This window comes from Hippichthys cyanospilos, chromosome 16 (assembly GCF_059441005.1).
Source record: "Hippichthys cyanospilos isolate Australia breed blue-spotted pipefish chromosome 16, RoL_Hcya_1.0, whole genome shotgun sequence".
Taxonomy (NCBI): domain Eukaryota; kingdom Metazoa; phylum Chordata; class Actinopteri; order Syngnathiformes; family Syngnathidae; genus Hippichthys; species Hippichthys cyanospilos.
Window position 1 is genome coordinate 9192084 of NC_142384.1, and position 20976 is coordinate 9213059.

General features: G+C 39.1%; 2 protein-coding genes and 1 long non-coding RNA gene across 4 annotated transcripts; 1 reads left to right on the forward strand and 2 right to left on the reverse strand.

Moving 5' to 3' along the window:
• Positions 1 to 522: 522 nt before the first annotated feature.
• On the forward strand, positions 523 to 15534 carry unkl (unk like zinc finger). The gene is made up of 14 exons (XM_088436418.1): positions 523 to 593; positions 2522 to 2731; positions 3628 to 3804; positions 4801 to 4934; positions 5038 to 5173; positions 5461 to 5578; positions 5673 to 5757; positions 6287 to 6435; positions 6614 to 6791; positions 7262 to 7351; positions 7537 to 7767; positions 8431 to 8615; positions 8680 to 8937; positions 9008 to 15534. Exons 1-14 carry the CDS (start codon positions 529 to 531, stop codon positions 9161 to 9163), a joined length of 2172 nt encoding a protein of 723 aa, XP_088292544.1. The 5' UTR covers positions 523 to 528; the 3' UTR covers positions 9164 to 15534.
• Positions 8030 to 16344, reverse strand: LOC148410452 (uncharacterized). Its single transcript, XR_015868128.1, has 2 exons — positions 16030 to 16344; positions 8030 to 8928 (listed from the first exon to the last, which is right to left on the reverse strand). It is a non-coding gene; the product is annotated as an uncharacterized LOC148410452 (long non-coding RNA).
• A 401-nt stretch (positions 16345 to 16745) lies between these two features.
• igfals (insulin-like growth factor binding protein, acid labile subunit) lies at positions 16746 to 19660 on the reverse strand. Of its 2 annotated transcripts, none has more exons than XM_088436421.1 (2): positions 19380 to 19660; positions 16746 to 19292 (listed from the first exon to the last, which is right to left on the reverse strand). In XM_088436421.1, exon 2 carries the CDS (start codon positions 19239 to 19241, stop codon positions 17508 to 17510), a length of 1734 nt encoding a protein of 577 aa, XP_088292547.1. In that variant the 5' UTR covers positions 19242 to 19292; positions 19380 to 19660; the 3' UTR covers positions 16746 to 17507. The 2 variants fall into 2 exon arrangements, with proteins under 2 accessions (XP_088292547.1, XP_088292546.1); XM_088436420.1 differs by having other exon boundaries at positions 16746 to 19246; positions 19321 to 19658.
• Positions 19661 to 20976: the final 1316 nt, after the last annotated feature.

A 20976-nucleotide genomic window follows, 5' to 3' on the forward strand; every position in this document is an offset into this window, starting at 1 on the left:
TTACAAAAATAAAGTCAAGAATTAAATTAACATTTTTTTTAATTAACATGAAAAGTTAAATTTGCCACAATTATTTGTTATAGTTGTATTATTTTGTTTTACAAAAGAAGCTTTTATTTTGTGAGTCAAGTTTTACTGCCAGAGAAATATTAACCAAAATCGTGTTTTTATAAGTCCTAATTTAACAAGGTTAAACTTGTAATACGTAATAAAGCCACATTATCAAAGAGAATTCTTATGATAATTATAAGAATTGTTGTAACGTTACAAAAAACAAACGTGTGATTTAAAAAAAATATTAATCGCTGCCATATTAATTCAAATTTTGTGGGAGCAAAATCGTCATATTAGGACGAATTATTTTTTGTAAATGTAAGAATTAACGTTATTTTTATTACTGTTTTTTTTAGGCGGGGGAGGGGTGGTACTCCTGGTCACCACTAGGTGACGCGCTTCACGGAGTACGTGCATGCGCCGCGGTTGAGCAACAGCTCGACGCGCATGCGCACCAGTTTGTTTTGACTGAAAATGCCGTCGGTTTCGAAAACGGCGGCCAACGCGTCTCCTCAAACCGAGAAACCAACCCACTATACGTGAGTACAACACCGCCGCCGCGTTTCTCCATTTACGAAACGTGTGCGTCGTGCTGCCTTTCTTCCAACTCTTTACGTGCGTGCGTGCGTTTACGAGTGCTGCTTTGCCAGGGCTTTGTGACTCCCCCCACCGTAAAAACAGCGATTCCACGACAGCTCTTTAATGTTTAGCGACATGGCGCCCCGTGGCGGGAGATTAAAAAGCGCCCCTTCGCGCTGTTAACTTTGTTAGCTAGTCGTGGTTTGGCCGGGAGCTGCTAGCTCGCTACCCCCAGTTTGCATGTCAACAGCTCGGCCTTTATTTTTGTGTTCCCTCGCTGCTCGCTACGTGCTTTAATTGACGTACGCTCAAGGAATTCCCACTCGGGTTGCGTCGGAATGCGCGCGCACTTTGCTACGTGAATAGAGAGCTAACGCTAGGGACCTAAAATACACGCAGGGCTCCTTTAAAAGCAATCTTTTAATATTAATTCAGCGAAGGTTTGCGTTTTGCATTATGGCACACCAATAATCAAAAACATTTCAAAGAGGGATGAAAAATATTACGTCAATGAAACTCTTTGAATATGTCTTCAAGACATTAAAGCTTTGATGGCCTTGAAATTTTTTGGGGGGGTTTTCAAAGCATTTAACTGACCTTTCAAGATACACAGACTGTAGCGTTAAGCCGTGTGGTATTAACATCAAACATGTTTTAAAAAAAAAAAACGCAAACGCGTGGTATTAACATCAAACGTGTTTGAAAAAAAAAAAACGTAAACTCTGCTTTAAAAAAAGTTTGCTAAGCCCTCCCCACTAGCTGCGATGACCACAAATAAGATCATCATCTATAAAAATTGCATAATACACTCAAAATCGTAAAAAGCAATGTGATTTTCAATAAATGTTTACTTTTTACAGAGTTGTTCGTATTACAGGGAAGTCTGATACATAAAAAAGTGCTTGAAATAAAGAAATATGTCAATCGTTTGTTAAACTAGAAACATTGAGTTTCTAAAATCAATAAATATTATTGATCTGGAACATGTACTCAGGAACACCTGAACAATTTTAACCTCAAGAAAAAGGTATAAAACATTGTGGGGATTGTTTTTCCAAATCACACTTATCATTAATGTGCCCGCATTACTATTTGAAAAGTACTGGACTAGTGTTACCGACCACAAAGCAGAGAACAGCATTTTGAGAAAAAAAAAAAAAAAAAAACATTTTGAAGCAAGGATGTCAAACTCGTTATATCTTGTGAGACACATGAAGGAATATCTATTCCCAAGTGGGCTGAACCAATAAAATCTTTAAGACAAATCTTTTAGCCAGAAATTGAAGTCATAATTAGCACGTTGCGAGTCACATACAATGACGTGCCGGGCCAGATTTGGCCCACGGGCCTTGAGTTTGACACCTGTGTTTTAAACAAATCAGTATCAGTTTTTTTTGTGCTCGTTTTCATCATTCATTACATGAAATGTCGTTTTTTTTCTCTCAGTCACAACACATTTTCTACTTTTTACTGCAACACATACTGTTACCATATGTACACAGTACATGATTGATAGGAAAACGAAGCCTCGTGAAGCACTTGTTTTTTTTGTTTGTATATTTGAACAGTGGCAGCCAAAAGTCTTACCAAGGCTATCGTGACATGACATTGATTGGCCCATTATAATCCCCATGCTTTTCATTTTCAAAACTTTCCTTCAAATCCAGTTTTATTAATAGAGCGCGAGACTTGAGCCCATCATTTTAAAAAAAAATGTTACTTTTTACATTATACGACATTCAATTATTCATTGTATAAAATTATTGTGTCAAGCATAAATTTGTACATGGGGAAAGATGATCGTTTTTCCATTTTTTTCACCTAGTACTCTTTGTAGCTTCTTTTCTCTGGTTAGTTTAATAACAGCTTTGTATTTCTACCCTTTCAGCTACTTGAAGGAGTTCCGGACCGAACAGTGCCCACTGTTTCTGCAGCACAAGTGCACACAACACCGGCCGTTTACGTGCTTCCACTGGCACTTTCTCAACCAGAGACGGAGGAGACCCATCCGCCGAAGGGACGGAACATTCAACTATAGCCCTGACGTCTACTGTACCAAATATGACGAGACCACAGGCATCTGCCCCGATGGAGATGAGTAAGATGACAGTTGAGATTCCTCTTTGTTGGCCGGGACAGGGTAAACACGCTGCCCCTGCCAAAAAAGCTTTATCAAAGGGATAATGCACTTAATTAGTCATTAAAGTAAAAGTTAACGTTTTGCCTGATGCATTTGCTACTGGTTTTTCATCTAAAATTATTACCTTTAAAAACACATGTTGCCATTTGCTGTCCACTGAAAATGACATCATATGTGCTAAAGGCTCGCGTAACGACCAATCACAGCTCACTTGTTAGTCATGTGGAGTTCACAGGCTTAGCTGTGATTGGCTGCAGCATGTGAAAAATGTAAAATGCAAAATGTGTATGAAAAAGTCTTGGTTTTACATGTAAAATAATGGAATCATCATCAGTTCTTGACAAAATACCTTTTTACTGCTGAAAATGGCTACCTCTTCCTGCTAAGTCATGGTATTCGGATGAAATTGGAACATAAAGCTGTAGACATATTGCTATTTTATAACGAATATCGTTGGAAAATGAGAACAAGCTAAAGATAGTATGAAAGTAAAGTTGCAACCAGTTGGTGATTTATTTACAAGTTGTAATCTTATAGAAAGGAGCGTTTTTTTCATGTCATTGTCAGCATTCATTCATTTGTTCACTACTTGAATAGATTCAGTATGTTAAACTTTATGTGTGGTCTGTTTGTTCATTAAAAAAAAAGACAAGTGGGGCGAAAAAGAAGCTCCTGTCATCACTTAACCGCCCCTGACAATGGAAGCTATTTTTATATGACCTTACCTGTTGCCATAGCAACTGTTGCTACTCGAGATAGATGGCAAAGTCGGAGCTTGCTGGAAATTAATAGTGCAACGTGTTTGGCATTTGGGCTCACTGTGAACTACTATTTTTTTTTTTACCCTCTTTCAGTTGCCCTTATTTACATCGGACCACAGGGGACACGGAGCGCAAGTACCATCTCCGCTATTACAAGACGGGCACGTGTATACACGAGACAGACGCCCGGGGGCACTGCGTGAAGAACGGCCTTCACTGCGCCTTTGCCCACGGCCCGCATGACCTTAGGCCCCCCGTCTATGATATCAGGTGATCGCAAAAATGAACAATGACAATTCGGCTCACAAATTTCACAATTGGCAACAGAACTCTTTTAACACTTCACTTTTAGAAGATGGTTTATTTTTAGTCTTGTTTAAATTCTTTAAATTATTTTTGAAATGTAGTAATTGTTCTTTTTAAGGGGTTAATAATTTTCAGTCTTAAAAATTCTGAATTTGTTACACAGTGTTGAACTTCCTTTTACTTTTTAAACATTTTTTTATTATTTACTTTTCAAAATGATTTGAAGATATTTAACTTATTAACTATCCTTTTCAGTGTATTTGTACTTTTTGACGATATCTTTTGATGATGGACTGTTATAATTTAACAAGTCTTTTACGCAGTTTTAGACAATTTGTTATAGATGTTTTTTGTTTATTTTTTTTATAATATTTGACCATAACCGTTTTGATTTTTGGACTTATGGTTTTTGTTGGGGGTTTTTTTGTACTTTTTTAAAATATTTTTTTTGTACTTTTTTAAAATATTTTTTTGTACTTTTTTTTAATCATTCTTCTATTCTTTTTAAATTCTTTGCCTTTTTGACTTATTATTTGTATGTACAGATATCATCTAAAATTAGCCTGTTTTTGTTTTAAATGCAGAATACTGTATTTTATTTTCAAGGTTTATTCCATTGGTTTTACTCCTGAGATTCACTTTATTAACATAGAATCTTGAAGTAAAGATAACTTCATTTGCATAATCCACTAAATTAAATTGTGTGGAAGTCAAAACAAATGTCTGGTGCAAAGCATTCAGATGGTCAATAGCTGACAAAATGTTCACTTGTAGTCTTTGTTAATGGAAAATGACAAGTGTAAAAGAAGTGTCTTTCAAATTTGGATAACCTAATTTCTCATCAGGAGATTGTCCAAATATATTTATAAAAAGAAATGTCTCCCAACATGATGCAGTGCATGTTTTGGTTCATTCTTTTTTTTTAACCTGGTCGAAAATGTTCCTGATGCATGACACCAGAGAGATCCAAGCACAAGAGGCGCTCCAAAATGGACAGCTAGGCAACGGCGAAGGTATTCCCGACCTGCAACCCGGGGTGTTAGCCAGCCAAGCCATGATTGAGAAGACCCTGACAGAGGACCCCAGGTGGCAAGGTGAAAATCACCAGTTCATTTCAAGCACCGTTAAACTTGAAAATGCTCTTAAATGAGAACATAAGACGAGATTCATGTGTTGTTACCCTTTTTCCCCCCTTAGACACAAACTTTGTTTTAGCAAACTACAAAACAGAACAGTGCACCAAGCCGCCCAGATTGTGCAGACAAGGATATGCTTGTCCGCACTACCACAACAGTCGAGACCGCAGACGCAATCCACGCAAGTACAAGTACAGGTAAGAAACGACTACAAGAGAGGAAAAAAAAATCTTATCTGGACTGTGGTGCTAAAAAACTATTTTGATTGTATCCTATTTGTCAAAATTCTTGAGGTGCGGAAAAAGATTTGTTTTCTTTATAAGTTACTCCATATAAGCGATATTGACAAACAAAAAAAGATTCATCTTCACTATGTGGTTAATCTACGAGTTTTTTTTCTTTACATGAACTTCTATCCGTAATATAAATTCAGTTTTCCATTTATTCTGATGCATTGAGGTGTACAAAGATTTTTTTCGAACAGGTCAACACCATGCCCCAGTGTGAAACATGGCGACGAATGGGGCGAGCCGTCCAAATGCGAAAGCGGGGACTCTTGCCAGTATTGTCACTCGCGCACAGAGCAGCAATTTCACCCAGAGGTGAGTATCATGCTTATCCTTTATCCATACAACACGGGAATCTTGACAGTAGTGCCTGTTTCTAACTTTGCCGTTTTTTTTTTTCCTTTCGGAGATCTACAAATCCACCAAGTGTAACGACATGCGGCAAACCGGCTACTGTCCCCGAGGGCCCTTTTGTGCCTTTGCTCATGTAGAACGTGAGTTACTCATACTTACACAAGCATAATAAAAGAACAAATTTACACTATCGTTAAAGCTGGAATAAACAGATAAATAGAATTAAGTAGGGTAGCGTGCAGACCTGAGTGAAGGTCAAACTGTTTACAAAACTAAAAACAAATGCACAAGCTATTTGCGTTAGATTGTCTTGTGGGTCAAATGCACTGGGTATTCGAGTTAGATTGTCTTGTGGGCGACTTCCTGTTTTCATAGAGGATGTGGTTTGTTACAATATAAAATTCATACGCCAGCAGTTTGGTTTAGATCGCCTTGCTGCTAATGCTGCATGGATGTCATTGCGGTAACTGAGCAGACAATCAAGAAAGTAAACCCAAACAAGTTTTTATGGGTATAAATGCACTTTATATTACAAAAAAAAACAATATTTGAAAAACATTTCCTATACATAATTGGCTTGAGAGCACTCCACAAAGTTTTCCCCACCCGCCTCTCGTCCAAAATCAGCTGAGGTAAGCGGATGTCTCCTTCCGTTGCATCTCCCCCTAGGAATCCCTTCCACCGAGGACACCGTGAGCTCGTTGCTAACGGCGATACATTCCAGCCCGCATTCCCAGCAGGGCTCTCAGCATTATTCTGAGTGTCCTGTCGGCGAGTGGACGACGTCCGGCGGCTCCAGCAACGGACAAGTGGCGACTGTATGTATATACGATTCCAAAATATTGTAATATTCTTAACAAGGTTTAGTGCTAGGCAGAACAATGACGTGTATGCCCACTAGATGGCAGAAGGTACAACGTGCAATAAAAACGCGTCCTTGTGGACATGTTTTGCATGGGGAATTAAAACATGTCGTCCGTGTGCGCCCTCGTTCAGACACAAAACAGCATCTTCTGCGCTGTGAATCCCCTGGCGTCGAGCTTCACTTCCAGCATTACGTCCAGCTTGGCCTCTAGCATCGGCTCAGACAGCTCCTCCCCGACCACCTTGTCCACCATGAACGCGAAAGCTACGCCGTTTTATCCCGGGAGCAACACAGTGGAGTCTGTCATAGGTACGAGGATGTCCATCTTTTTTTTTCCAACTGGAAGTCCTCTTAAAAGGTTACTTTATGTATTTACTCATTTTTTGCAGCCAGAAGTAGGACCCATTCCTCCAAATTGCCAGTATTTTTTTGATTACCATTCAACAAATACATGACAGGAAAACTTATTAAATGTCTTATTGAACAAAATAATTATAATTTTTGAAATGAATGTCAATCGGTAATGTAAAATGTGTGCTTCTAAAAAAAAAATGTGTGTGTGAAACAATGAATACTATTAGAAACACATTTTGCCACTGGACTGATAATGACATCACATATACTCTGGGCAATCATGGCCCAGCTTGCAAATTGTTGCATAGATTAAAAAAATTGTGAGCCCTGATTGGTCATTCCCTGAGCCCATTCATCATTTTGAACTTTTTACTGCTCAAATTGGCTAAATACGTATCCCTTTAAACTTTTTTATCCACTCTCAGGATCTGCTCTAGACCTCAACTTCAGTGACATCAACGTTGCGTCGCTTGACAAGGAGCTGGAAGAACAAGATAACAATGTTGGATTAGAAAGTAAGGAAAGAAAGTTAAATATCTCCCTGGTGTGACATGAGTTGGTAAAAATTGGACACAACATAAAAATGAAATGCACATAAAATGCTGAGCAGATGAACGAAAGGCTAAAGACTGGAAGTTTAGGCAACAGTTACGTATTCCATGGCATGCTACTAAGTCACATCCTCATTGGCTCGTCTTAGGTCAAAGAATGCTGGGCGGCTCGGCCCCGGTCAACATCCCCGGCTCGCTGGCGCGCTCGTCCTCCTTCAACTCCTCCTCCTCGTTGTCCACCTCGCCGCTGAGCTCGCTGTCGCAATCGCAGTCCCTGCTGTCCGGCGCCATGCCACATCACAACCACCCCGCTAACGTGTTGGCCAAGCACGAGCACAGCCTGCTGGGAACTCCCACGTCCGCTTCCCAGAACTCTTTAGGTTAGTGGAAATACTGGAAATGCTTGTGATGTGAAAAAAAATATAATAAACTGCACACCGTGAAACCATCATTTTTATTCTACAATATACAGTCTGTACACTGTTCATATGTAATTTTGCATCAATCGGTTGTTCATACTTATTTGGTATGCAGCAATCAAAGCAGCGCTTTCAATTTTGTTTTATATGAGCTATTAAATGACAGCAAAACATTCTATTTTATTACAATTGAGATGGTCTAATGTGGTGTGATTGTTTTGGATTTCTTTGATTCTTAAGGTTTGGTAAGGTCTATATGAAAGAAAGGGGAAAAATACGTGGTCACATTATTGTACATTGAAAAGGAAAACAGTAATTTGATGAAAGTTGACAATTTTTTTTTAAAGAAAAACAACAAAAAGATGGTACTGGAATTCCCCTCAATTGTTTACTAAAAAGAACTATCATCTAAAAAGACGTTATTTATTTAAACTTGGTCAGTGTTTTTATATTTGCTCATTGACTGGTCAGTGTCTGAACAAAAGCTTTTGCATTGAAATCATTGAGAGCCATCAACAGCTTCCCATGGATATCAGCTGCAGCGTTTCCATATTTTTAGCCTTTAAGATTATTGTTGAAACAAACAGAAGAAAAGTGTTTGTTTCCATTTTTGACTCGATCCAGGCTTGAACGGCGCCAGCAGCATTTGGGACTTTGTGAGCGGCAGCTTCTCGCCAAGTCCGTCTCCGGTCTTCAGCAGCCTAACGTCGGCGGCGGGCAGTGGCGATGTTTCCCGTCTCATTCGGGAACTGGATGAGGCCAAGAGGAAGATCAAACAATGGGAAGAGGCCTGGCATCAGGTCAAACAGGTGCGCTTAACAAAAAAGAACTTCCTGGAAATGGTGGCTGGAGACGGTAACCGTTTGTCTATAGGCGTGCGAAACGTGCCAGAAAGACGCCCACGAAGCCAAGGAACAAGCCAAGGCTGCGGAAACGGAGCGGCAGCTGGCCGAGCAGAAACGGAACGAGACGGAGCGCAAGCTGAAGGACCTTCACGGGGACTTCGACGCTCTGTGCCGGGCCCCCGGAATGCCGCTCCTGCGCAGCTACGGCGAGCTGGACCAGCTTCCTCTGACCAAGCTGCACTCGCTCAAGAACCAGCTGCGAAACGACCTCGACATTCTAGACGGGGTAAGAAAAAGGTCGGCAAAGCGCCTTTGTTAGCGCACCTGTGTCACATTTGTCTCCTCTCTCCAAACAGGTGATATATCTGCTTCAGTCAAAGAAATGTGTAGTTTGCCAAAAGCACGACAGGTGCATTGTGCTGCAGCCGTGCCAACATTACGTTCTATGCGAGAGCTGCGCGCCAAGCAAATCCGAATGTCCCTACTGTCAAACGAAAATACTCAAGTGGTGATGCACGCTCGTACATGAGAGGGTACTGTGTGAAAAAGGAAAAAAAAATCAAATAGGTATCAAATTTTATATATTTCATACAACAGTTAAAACGTAGAATGAAATGAGGCTTGATTCCAGTAAACAGAACGTACAGGAGATTCGGATGTTTCAGTTTTGCTCATTTTACTTGGCCGGCATCTTCATTTTAGCCATGATACTAAATTCAGCCACAATAACATAACATAATAACATAATGACATAATATAATACATAATATACAGGTGCATCTCAATAAGTTAGCATTGAAAACTTCAACCAGTTCAGTTTACCTCAAAAAGTGAAACTTGTGTTTTTTATTGAGCTGCCAGGTGAAATGTCAAAATATTTTTGTAGGAATGCAGAAAACTCCCTTTTCGCAAATGACACATTTCCATTAAATTATCAATGACCGACTGTTAAAATTTTTGGATGAGCAATATTTTTTTCCACTTTTTCAAACTTTACCTAGCAGAACACCGCTTTTCTCATCCTTCTCGAGATCTCTCCTCAAAAAGTTTCATCTATGAGACAAATTTGCCAGGTGAAAAAGCACATTAAAAAAAAAAAAAGTGATCAGGAGGAACGGCAACTGTGTCAGCCCTTCAGCATCAAAATGTGCTAGCTGGAAGAAAACCTATACTAGACGCAGCTGTACATAAATGATTAAATTATGTATGAACTATAAAAATGATTTTTAATACTTGAATTCTGTGGTATTCTGAAAATTGTTATTTAGCAGTAGTAATAATAGTATTTTTTTCAATGTTCCAATATATTGTGATGCATCTGTAATTATTTCCGGACCCGGCAGAATTTATGAATCAACCTAAAGTTATTTTTTTCCGACAGAATTGAATGTGCCCAGGATCTTCGGCAGTTATCAAACGCACTTAAAGTCGTCACTTCCTAAACAGTTCATAGGCAATGAGGATGATGAAACATTTTGTCTTTAAAATGATATTTTATTGTCTGTTACGATAAAAAAAAAAAAAAAAAAGGCCAAGTGACTGAAACGGTGTCACACTTAAAATGAGCAACAATTGCGACATCCACGTTTTGTATCCAATTGTCAAAAACTCACTCAAACTTTGGGAGATAATTGCGAAATTCAGCACTATGCAGAGTGAGTTTTTGATGCGACAAAAAAAAACAAAAAAAAAAACATTGCAAAATTGTCAAGTGTTTCAGGTATTAGCATTGAATGTTCCTTTTTAATAAAAATAAATAAATAAAACCCAAATAGTTGATAAAATGCAGCCAGTCAAGCAATTCTGACCCTGACAATTTCTAATTCAAGCACTTTGTTGACATGGGACTATTAAAAGGTTATGTAGACATTTTGTTTAAGCTGCTTTGTAGGTATTGTTTATGATTTTTGACTAGTCCAACTTTTTACAAATATACCTATAAATATATATACAGTATAAGCTAATGCTTTTTTGTGTACTGTGAAACAAATGGAATATTTCATGTTTCCTGTTAATAAATCATGGCATGATTCTGCATATTAAGATTTAATAGGAAAATCAAAGTATTTAATAGTTTCTACTTTTCATAGTTAGATTTATAAATAAACGAGAAAAAAATCTTATCAAATAAGTGCAAATTTAAGATGCATTTTAGGCATAACCAGCAGCTGTAAAATGTGTAAGTGAACACACCCTACAAGTGGTTTAATCTTTAATCGTTTTTTTTTTTTGTTTTGGTAAGATTTATATGGAGTAAGCATGTATTGTCTTTAAGTGTGTGGGGAAACTAGCCTCTAGAACAAATCGGCCTCCAGCTCGAAAGTGCCTTAACCTCAAATTGTTGAAGCGTAAACGTTTTTTTTTTTTTTTTTTTGGGTGGGGGGACGGGGGATTTGTTGTAAAAAAAAAAAAAAAAAGTTGACGGAAACACCATAATCAAATGTATATTCGGCCCAGTGTCATTGTTTTGTTTTGTTTTTTTAGTTATTGGAAGATGATCTACTTCTCGTGCAGCTTGGCTCTTGAGATTTACGCTTTGTTTCCCTGGCCATATGCAAACAAAGGGCACAAGCACTTGCACGACAATTTTCCTAATCGAGTCCGTCGAAAATGACCTTCTACTGTGTTAGCAAATCGTCTCTCTGGCTTTAAAAATCCACAAGGAGTGTCTCCAGGTCCAATTGCTTTTAGCTACTTGTCTGTTTACATTCCCCGGCGTGACAGTAAAGCAGCGCTTTGGGAAAAGTTTTGATGATTCAGCCATTTGAGACCTTTTGGGTTTGCCCAAATATGGACCAATTAAAGCGTGGTACACACAATGCTGGTTTGAACATTTTAACTAGTGATGGGGAAAATGAAGCCTCGTGAACCACTTGATATATTTTTTTTACCCCTCTAGGGGGGTGCTCTTGGTTTAGATATAAATGCTTTGAAATAGAAAGTATGACAATGACATTGCATCTTCAAACCAATAGTGCCATCTAGAGGCGCAAAAGTGTTTCACGGGGCTTCATTTTCTCAGTACTAGTTTATTTATTTATTTTTTTTTAATAGTGACCCCACACATGATGAGGAGAAAAACAAATAAGTTGTGTGCTATCTGCTATTATTTGCAACGGTCATCCGTGACAGCTTCCAATCAGAAGGAAAATTGGTCTTACACGCCACAGGATAATCACGCTAGTTTGTAAGAACTTCCGATAATTACGTTGTGTACCCCACTTGAGCCAATACTAGCGATTTGTCAATCACGAATCCCCACAAACGGGACCACCCACTGTTTGAGAACTCTACCATTTTTTTTTTCTTCCGTTATTTTCACGTGACGTAAAAAGTTGTCTTAAAACTTCACTTTTGAGCCATAGAAAAATTGACAATAACCCTTAATAATTTCATGTAATGTCATGTACTGCCACTCTAACTTGTTTGATGATCAAAGTGTGTTTATAACTACTGTAACAAAATATATAATAATGCGGTTCGTCACAAACGTTTTCTTTTTAACTCATTCAATCCCAAAGACATATTTTTACGTTTACGTGCAGAGCTTCAATCCCACGTACTTTTTCATGTTTCTCATAGTATTTTAGTGTTTGATTAAAGGAGGGTCTAAAAATGGCTGACACAAAATGAATTCCTTACTTCAGATAATTAACTCGAGTAATTTCTAGCTTTAGTACATAAAGTTACCTAACCCTAAGTAATTGATTACTTTCGTACTTAAGTAATCAATTTCTCTAGGGTTCGTAATTTCTTAATCTTGGTACTAAGGTATTAAAAGTAATTTATTCAGGTTTTGAAGTTCTAAAATAATTGATTAGCACTTAATTACATAAAGTAATTATTAATTGATTGCACAAGGTAATTGATTACTTTATGTAATTACTTAAACGAGGTATCCAAAGTCATTACATTAGATACTTAAGTAACCAATTACTATAGCCAGTGACTACCAAAAGTAATTGATTACTTTAATATCGAATTACTACCTAAAGTAGATATCATAAGCAATTACTTTACTTAAGTAACCAATTACAATAGTACTTAACCGGCCAATTTAAGAATTTAATTAGTCAAACACTAGAAATGTCTAGGCATTTAAAAAAAAAACAGTCTTTGGGAAATAATTTAAAAACGTAAAAAAGCACGTCTTTGGGGTTGAATGCATAATAATTTAAAAATACATTTATAATGTTAGAGGAATTTTGTAACTGCCCCCACAGTGATGACTTATACTGCTGTAAATTATTGTTTACTTTTTTTTTTTTTTTTTTACTGTTTGTGTAGTTGCTTTAGTCATCATTTTTGCCTGTTTAAAAAAACAAAAACAAAAGATGTCTCCTGCAAAAATTTAGAGAAGAAAACCAAAGTGATGTTTCCTGTAGCTCTCCAAATTTCCAAACAATTTCACTTGGGGGCTACAAATGAAAGCCTCATGATGCTTGGAATTTGGTTTTTAAGGGTCCGGTGTTATTTGCACCAAGCGTCAAAATAACAGGAGTCAACCGATATCTTTTGCTTTTAACGTCGACGCACTTGAGCCCGAGTTTGTTGCAGTTTAACCAAAGAGCTGAACTTTGTTCTTTCAGTTTGACATTTTTTCTTTCAATTAAAAGAAAACTAAAGGCTAAGTAAAATAATCACACCTCCGACCTTAAATCGTGAATTAGCAGTCATAAATTGTCTTCTTCTCCAAGTTGGCATAAAAATCGGACAAATCCCGACTAACTGCATTATTTTAGAGCCGATTCAAGGTTTATTTTTAAAGAACAATGAAGGAATTGCATGTGGTCCTGAAGTGGCCATCTCGGTTTCACTTATCGCAACTTTTCTTGAAAATGCTTTCTACGTTCATATAGTTTATGATACTGTATGGTGCTTTTTTTTTTTCCTCTTTCCCCTGCGTCTGGAAAGTGAGGTTATGCGTGGCAGATACAGACTTAAATGATTACCCTAACAAAACAATGCCTAAAGTCCACTTTGTAAGCACACTTTTGGATGATGACTATTTTGTGCCTTTTACGATTGGATTTGGAGAGACAAAATTGTCAAATGTCTTGAAATTAGGATCCAAAAATCCAGTGCCTTACAAGAAGTCAAGTGGATGATGATGCGCCGTAAACTTTGCATTTACATACTGTAAGCTAAAATGTTTCAAAAGTGGCAGGTCGTAGATCTTTTTTTTTAAATCGACTGATTTTCAGGGGTGGCACTATATATTTTAAAAAAAAAAAGTGATTTTTCTGCCATTTTTACATGCAAGCAGTATTGTTGGACCCATTAATACCCGCACGTTTTTTTTTCCATTGCATCTTAAATGTAAATATACAAGTGAAAATGCATGTATTTTATTTAATGAAACCATGCGGTAGAAGCTCATAACCAACTGCCAATTATTTTTACATAGCAAGTCCCTGTTAGCCAACGTGCGTTTTTTTTAGCCTAGCTGGCTAGCAAACATTCCGCTATTTCTCTACTTTTGTTAGCTTTCTTGTTTGCTCTGGCTAATCTAATGTCAATTATAATGGTATTCAACGTTTTTTTATACTTTTTTTGTTAGCAAATTTAGGCATACCTGGTGTAGCTGTTAGCTAAAATATGCTAATTTAGCCTAGCTACCTTGCAAACATCCTGCTCGTTCTGCTAGTGCTATTTCTCTACTTTTGTTAGCTTTGTAATCTTTGCCTAATGTCTTTTTTTTTCTTAATTAGCAAATAACTTGTAACTGAGCAGAAGTCTTTAGTGGCATGTCTCCGTTCACCAAAATATGCAAGTTTAGCCAAGCTGGTTAGCAACCATTCTACTATTTGTTTACTTTTGTTTGTTTTCTTTCAGTCAATCTAGTTGCAGATTTTAATAGTATTGAACAATGTTTTATTCTGAAGCAAAAGTCTTTAGTGGCCTGTCTCTGTGACCCAAAACATGCAAATTTCAATTCCAATGATGTGCACGAGTATTTTTCCATCACTGTCTGTATTTGCCGCGCTACTTAAGACAAGAGAAAAGCAATATTCAGTCATTAGGGATGAAACTTTAATCAATCCGGCACCAAATGGGAAACAAACAAAAAAAAAAGTACCAGCCAGGAAGACTCTTGTAAATGAACCGTACACGGCATACTTTTGAATCTGTTTTGCATTGTAGCTGTGGTGTTTGTTGTCTTTTTTTGAATGCTACGAACATGTGCGCCTGAAGATTGATGATGCAATCTTGTACACGTGTAATGATATTGAGTGTGATGTTGAAATTGAAAATGACTTTACAAGTGCGATTGTTGTGGAAAGTTAAAAAAAAAAAAAACAAATCTGAATGTGGCAACGGCTGTTCCATGTACTGTAGACATGTTGTTGTTATTATGAACAGTTAACATTTTTGAAGCCCTGAAATATTGAATGTATTGTTCTAAATTAGATATTAAATGAAGAGGTCACTGGAAAGCGCAGTTCATTCATTTTCATGTAGCATCTAGTTGTAAACTGCTATTCAATAAAAAGATTTTTTTTGTTTATTCCAGATTAATGCAATGCTTAAATGGAAACTGGATTTAACGGGATTATTCCTGTCAGTGGGTTTGAAAAAAGTTGTTTTTTTTTTGTGATATGTAGGAATTCAAGATGATAATCACAAGAATTTTACTGTCGGTATTTCAAATGTGTGTTGTGAACACAAACATACCGTATAGGTGCAAGTCTTTGAGTACTATCAAATATTTTTTTGTTTTATTTGATTTCTACATTAAAAGATTGTGTACCGCATATTTTCTGTAGTGTATGACTAGTTTGTTAACACTTATTAAAATTGTTACACTACAGTGTTGTAATGGTTTACAAAGTTCACGAGATTATTTTTTATCATCTTGACAATTAAACTACTTTTTCATCTGCTTTGTGTGATTTTTTTTTTTTACTGACATATTTATAGTCTCAAAAGGAAATTTCGTGAATCAACAAGATTCGTTTTTTTATTTGCCTGCGTATTAAAGTAATTTTATTTCTTAATGTATTCATCTAAAAACGATTAATTTGCAAATAAAACTTCAAAGACCTTACATTGCAATCCATAAATTATATTCAAGTGAAGAACGTACAAAATATGACGTGTGGTTCGATTAAATAGCAATTCATCTCTTCAGCTGGGGAAAAAGCAATTCCTTTTCAGAATTAACTTTAGCGATAAAGTTAAATAAATAAATAAATTCTATCGCAATGAATAAACGTTATACCCCCATTAATTTCTCATGAGTGCAGTTTCTTTTCCTACCACCGGGTAGCAGCCTAACAGCATCGTGAGGTTAAGCCTTTTAAAAGTCACTTTCTGCACCTGACGGTTGAAATATTGAAACCGCTCATTATTTTTCTAGCGTATTTTGCAGTCTTACCTTTTTGAGGAACTCAATACCGAGGAACTCAAAAGGGAAAAAAAAAAAAAAACTACAAAGGCGTGTATATGCTAATTAACCAACTGGTTACCTACGTCATAAGGAAGCGTGTCAGAACAACTCGCCATAAACGTGGCAGTGTAAGTTGGAAGGAAAAGCGTTAGGATTGTTTGTTTTTGTTTTCTCCAAACTTCTACAGGCGTTGGAACTTGAAGCAGAAAGACGTAGACAAGATAATCCTTACAAAGAGAAACAGGATACGTTTTAAAACGTCATCACACCAGCAAGCCATATTGATTGACGACAAATTCAATTATATATTATATATGTACGCGTAAGCTGTTTGAAATTTGGAAAATATATATATATATATTTAACAGCGCTCCATTTCAACAATTTGCAACTTCAAAAAAAACGTAACTTTTTTGTAATTTATTATCCGAACTCAGTTTTCACAAATACATTGCTAGGATTTATATACTGTTAAAAGTTGTGATTAATCTCCTTTAACACTTTCAAAGTAAAAACGGGATACTACTGATAATCTTTAAGGAAAACTTTTGCCACTTGGTGACATCACATTGCCTAAGGTAAGTAATCACACCTCACCTGCTCCCCATGTATGTGTGATGTGACGTCATTTTCAGTCGACAGCAAGTGGCAGAATAGGTTTTTGTTGTGTTGTTGGTCATATTCGTCTTTAAAAAGGGAATGACTACAGTTTTGAATGCATTTATTGCACAATCCAGCACTTACAGCGCAAACTATTGGAAAGTAAACACATCTACATTCACTCATCTACTTGCATGTGATATTATTTGTCATAAAACAGCCATTTTTATGTCCTCGGACCTGTCAACATGATGACTAAACTACGGATCACCAAATCCGGTCCTCGAGGCGACCTGTCCAGAATGTCCAACACACGTGATTCATATGGTCAGCTCGCCATTAAGCTCACCATTTGAATCAGGTGCGTTGGAGGAGGGTGACCTCCGGACTAAACAAATGGATTTGTTGTGTGTAAATTCAAATTTATTGTCAAAGTGATTTGGTACTATTTGGAGCCATATTTGCTATTGATGGATAAATGAAGCTTCATCAAGCACTTGTGCATTTTGACTCCTCTAGATGTTGTTCTTCACTTAACACTTTTGCAGTATTTTGATTGTTTTTGGGTCCTTTTCCGCCACCTTCCTGCTAGTTTGAAAACTGTCTGTTCTTGCCATGTTGCACTCTGACATGTAGTCACCATCTGGGTGAAATTTCAGCTCCCTACTGTAATATGTCAATGCTTTCCCTTTGATGTAAAAATCAAAAGAGAGGCCAAAATACCACACAAGGGTTGAATATGTAGCGGAAATACATTTCCAAAAGCATTTATCTTTACCCCAAGAGCGCCATATAGAAGACAAAAAAAAAAGTGTCACAAGTGTTTCATGAAGCTTCATTTCCTCATCCCTAGAACCCGGCTATACTCAATGTACTGCTCTACATGTTTGGAAAAGTTCAGCGTCAATATCTCGCAGGTCCTGACCTCCTAGACGAGCGGGACTAGCGCAGGTTATGTTGTTGTATATGGTGATGGTGCTGTCGGGCTCCTCGCCCTCGGCGTGGGTCTCCACTTGCCGAGGCACCACGTGCGGATTCCGCAAGCTGTAGGTCCTCAGCGAGTTAACGCCACAATCGCATCGCCAGCGGTTCCCGGACAACAGAAGCTTCTCCATGTTGTCGGAGAAATCCGGGACGAGGCTCGTCAAGGCGTTTGATCGCAGGTCAAGGTAGCGCATCCTCGGAAGGAGATGCTTGGTGCCGTTGTGCGGAAACTGGCGGCATTCGTTGTTGGACAGCAGCAAGTACTCCAGATTCTTCAGACCAGAAAACGTGTGGCTGGTGAGGACGTCTAACTTGTTGAAACTCAAGTCCAGTCCCAGTAAGCCGACCAGATCCGCAAAGCTCTGACGTTCCACCGCAGAAATGTTGTTGTGCTGCAGGAAAAGTCTCCGTAGACTAGAAAGCCCTGTGAAGGCTTGACTGGTGATTTTGTTCAGACAGCCTTTGTCCAGATGAAGGCTGTGAAGTTTTGACAGACCTTTAAAAACTTGATTGGGTAGACTATGGAAGCAACTCCCCGACAGGTTGATGACGGCCACATGCGAGAGTCCCGCGAAACTACCCGCTTGTGCCTCCTGAACTTGGTTGTGCTCGAGCTCCAGAACTTCCAGATGTCCGAGGCCTTCAAAAATCCTTTCGCCCAGGGCACGGATTCTGTTGTAGCTGAGGCGCAGTTCTTCCAAGAACTGCAGATCGCGGAAAGTCCTGGGCCTTATTCCGGCGATGGAGTTGTTGGAAAGACGCAGCACGAGAAGGTTGTGCAAACCCAAGAAGGTGTCATCATGGAGGCTGGTTAGTTTGTTGTTGGTGAGGTCCAGCCACCTGAGAGCTCTCATGCCCACAAAGGCTCTCGGCGCCACCATGGCAATCTGATTCTGGGCCAGGTAAAGCTTCCGCAGTTTGACGAGTTTCACAAACACGTTGGCCTTGATGACTTTGAGGGAATTTCCCGTCAGATCCAATTCTTTGAGCTCGCCGAGATTTTGGAAGAGCTGCGGCTGCAGGTAGGCCAGCCGGTTCCCCGCGAGGACCAGCTCCCTCAGACCCTGCAGGTCTTGGAAAATGTTCTCGGGCAAGACCGCTATGGAGTTCCAGCCCAAGTTGAGAAGCCACATGTGCAAAAGTCCAGAGAAGAGTCTCTCCTCGAGGCGAGCCAGCTGGTTGTTGTGCAGACTGATGGAGGCGAGGTTGGGCGTGTTCTGGAAGACGGTAGCCGGTAAAGCGCGCAGCCGGTTGCGCTCAAGGTGAACGTGAGCCAGCGAGCGAAGACCCCGGAAAGCCTGAGCGTCCACGCTCGCCAGCTGGCCGCTCTGCAAATTCAAGAAGTCCAGACTGCTCAGATCCTTGAAGGAGGCCGCCGGCAAGGCGGCGAAAAGGTTGCCGTCTAGCCAGAGCGAGTGCGTGGCCCTGGGCATGTCGGCGGGGACTTGGGTAAAGTTACGAGCGCTGCAGTACATGTTGAGCTCCAGGCTGTAGTCATCGTGCAGACAGGCGCATCCCTTGGAACACGGGACGGGTTCTTCGCTTGTCGGGCTGGGGTCCGGCAACACCGCTGATGTTCCCAGTACCCACAAGGAGAACAGCGCGAGGCTTTGCATCCCAGCTGCCACGACAGAGCGTCCGGTTAAATCCACCGCGCCAAATCGCTCCTGAAAGAAGTCGCGGGAAATATCTTACCTTAAACCTGGAAGGTCTGGCTTGTTGAGCGCGGCGCGCGAGCGGCAGAATGACTGAACCTTATGCAACCTTGAATGACGAACCACTGCAAAGGCAACCCCCGAGCAATTTTTTTTTTTTTAAACAGATGTTTTCAGTTAACCCAGTTTCTTCCATCCGATCTGAAAAACCGGTCGTCTCGTTACATAAGCAACCAACCGCTTCGGATCCAAAAACACTCCTGAAACGGATACGTTCTTATGCGCTTGTATTTGTACGTCATTCGTGTATAAATGTGTACAGTCCGCCCAATCAATGGCTTCATTTTGGTGGCCTTTGACTTGAGCGCATTTGCCGTACGTTGTCAATGATATTCCAATGGTCGAGAGATAAGACGAACCCTAACTCAAATAACTTTGTATACATGGTCCATTCACGAAAAAAAAAAAAAAAAACGTCATGATGTGAGGTTAATTCATAATGCCAAGCATAAGCTCACCGTTTTTTTTTTTTTTCCTTTGGACACGAGACTAAATGACTGGCGGTCCAGAGGTCCTTTTCCTAATCTGTGATCATAATAGCTAACTTTTTGTTTGCTTTTTTCTTGGGTATCTGGGGTTGTTTCAGACAGCCATGAACCGGCGATGCTCTTGAGGGCGAGACAACCAAATTTAGATAACGCACACTGTGCGTTTCAAGCACATGACCTTTATTGATCGACGCTGAAGAGCATGTCATCAGAATCATCCAGGTGCTCATTGATCAAATCACTATTTTAACACATCTGGCGGTTTCTGACACCGAGTTTGCAAAATGGAATCTACAAGGGAAGAACAAGAGTTTTCCATTTTTGCCTGAAAACTAGATTGTATGACCATACTTTTTTTTTGCATGAGCGTACTTTTTTTGTTTGTTTTTTCATTTATGAGTTTAGGATGTGATCCAAGTACACGTTGGTTAGAGCTCAATCACCTTTGAAACCATGCAACATTTCCCTTTACAGTGTAAACAGACTACAAACTGGCGCGTTGTGATTTTTGTCAATCAATCCGAAAGGGAACAGTTGAGTTCTTATATCTCAAATTGCTGCCCAAAAATCCGCGAGGCTAGCGGTTCACGTTAAAAAGTCCATTGTCTCGAACTGAGCAGATGTGCTAAGCAGCCTTTCACCTCCGCAGGTGATCCCGGCGGTCTGAAACGCGACGCCTTCTCCAAGCCTTTGACAGCCAAACGCCCCCCAGACCTTCCCGCGGGCTATTAATAGTCCCGAAAATCGCAGTTATCTCAGAGGAGCTGCAAGTCAGCCACTCTTCGTTAATTGATTGTGACCAATGTGACAAGATCCATTTATACGAAACGGACCGCTAACACTTCCTCTTTAGGTCACGCAGTCCTTTGAATCATTGGGAAGAAGTGGCGGCTAACCATGAGGCTTTTTGGTAGCATAGCTTTTTGTAGCTGCTTTTCTGTGTCATTACAGGAAGTAATTCTGAAATGTATTTGTTACAGATTTTAATGCATTTTTATAATTTCATACTATTATAATAATAATGAAAGGGTTTAAGAGCATTTTGGGGTGCTTGGAACAGGTTAGGCTATTAACATGTAAAATGTGAGTCTTACTTATGAAAGATTTACGTTACCAAATTACTTCTGGAACAAATGAATTTTGTTGTA

Excerpts from the sequence above, each read along its gene's own strand:
- unkl (XM_088436418.1), top strand. The coding sequence starts at position 529 with ATGCCGTCGGTTTCGAAAACGGCGGCCAACGCGTCTCCTCAAACCGAG. Across the intron at positions 4,935-5,037 it reads AGAGGACCCCAGGTGGCAAG|ACACAAACTTTGTTTTAGCA; the intron begins GTGAAAATCACC and ends TTCCCCCCTTAG. Across the intron at positions 5,758-6,286 it reads TGCCTTTGCTCATGTAGAAC|GAATCCCTTCCACCGAGGAC; the intron begins GTGAGTTACTCA and ends ATCTCCCCCTAG.
- igfals (XM_088436421.1), bottom strand. The coding sequence starts at position 19,241 with ATGCAAAGCCTCGCGCTGTTCTCCTTGTGGGTACTGGGAACATCAGCG.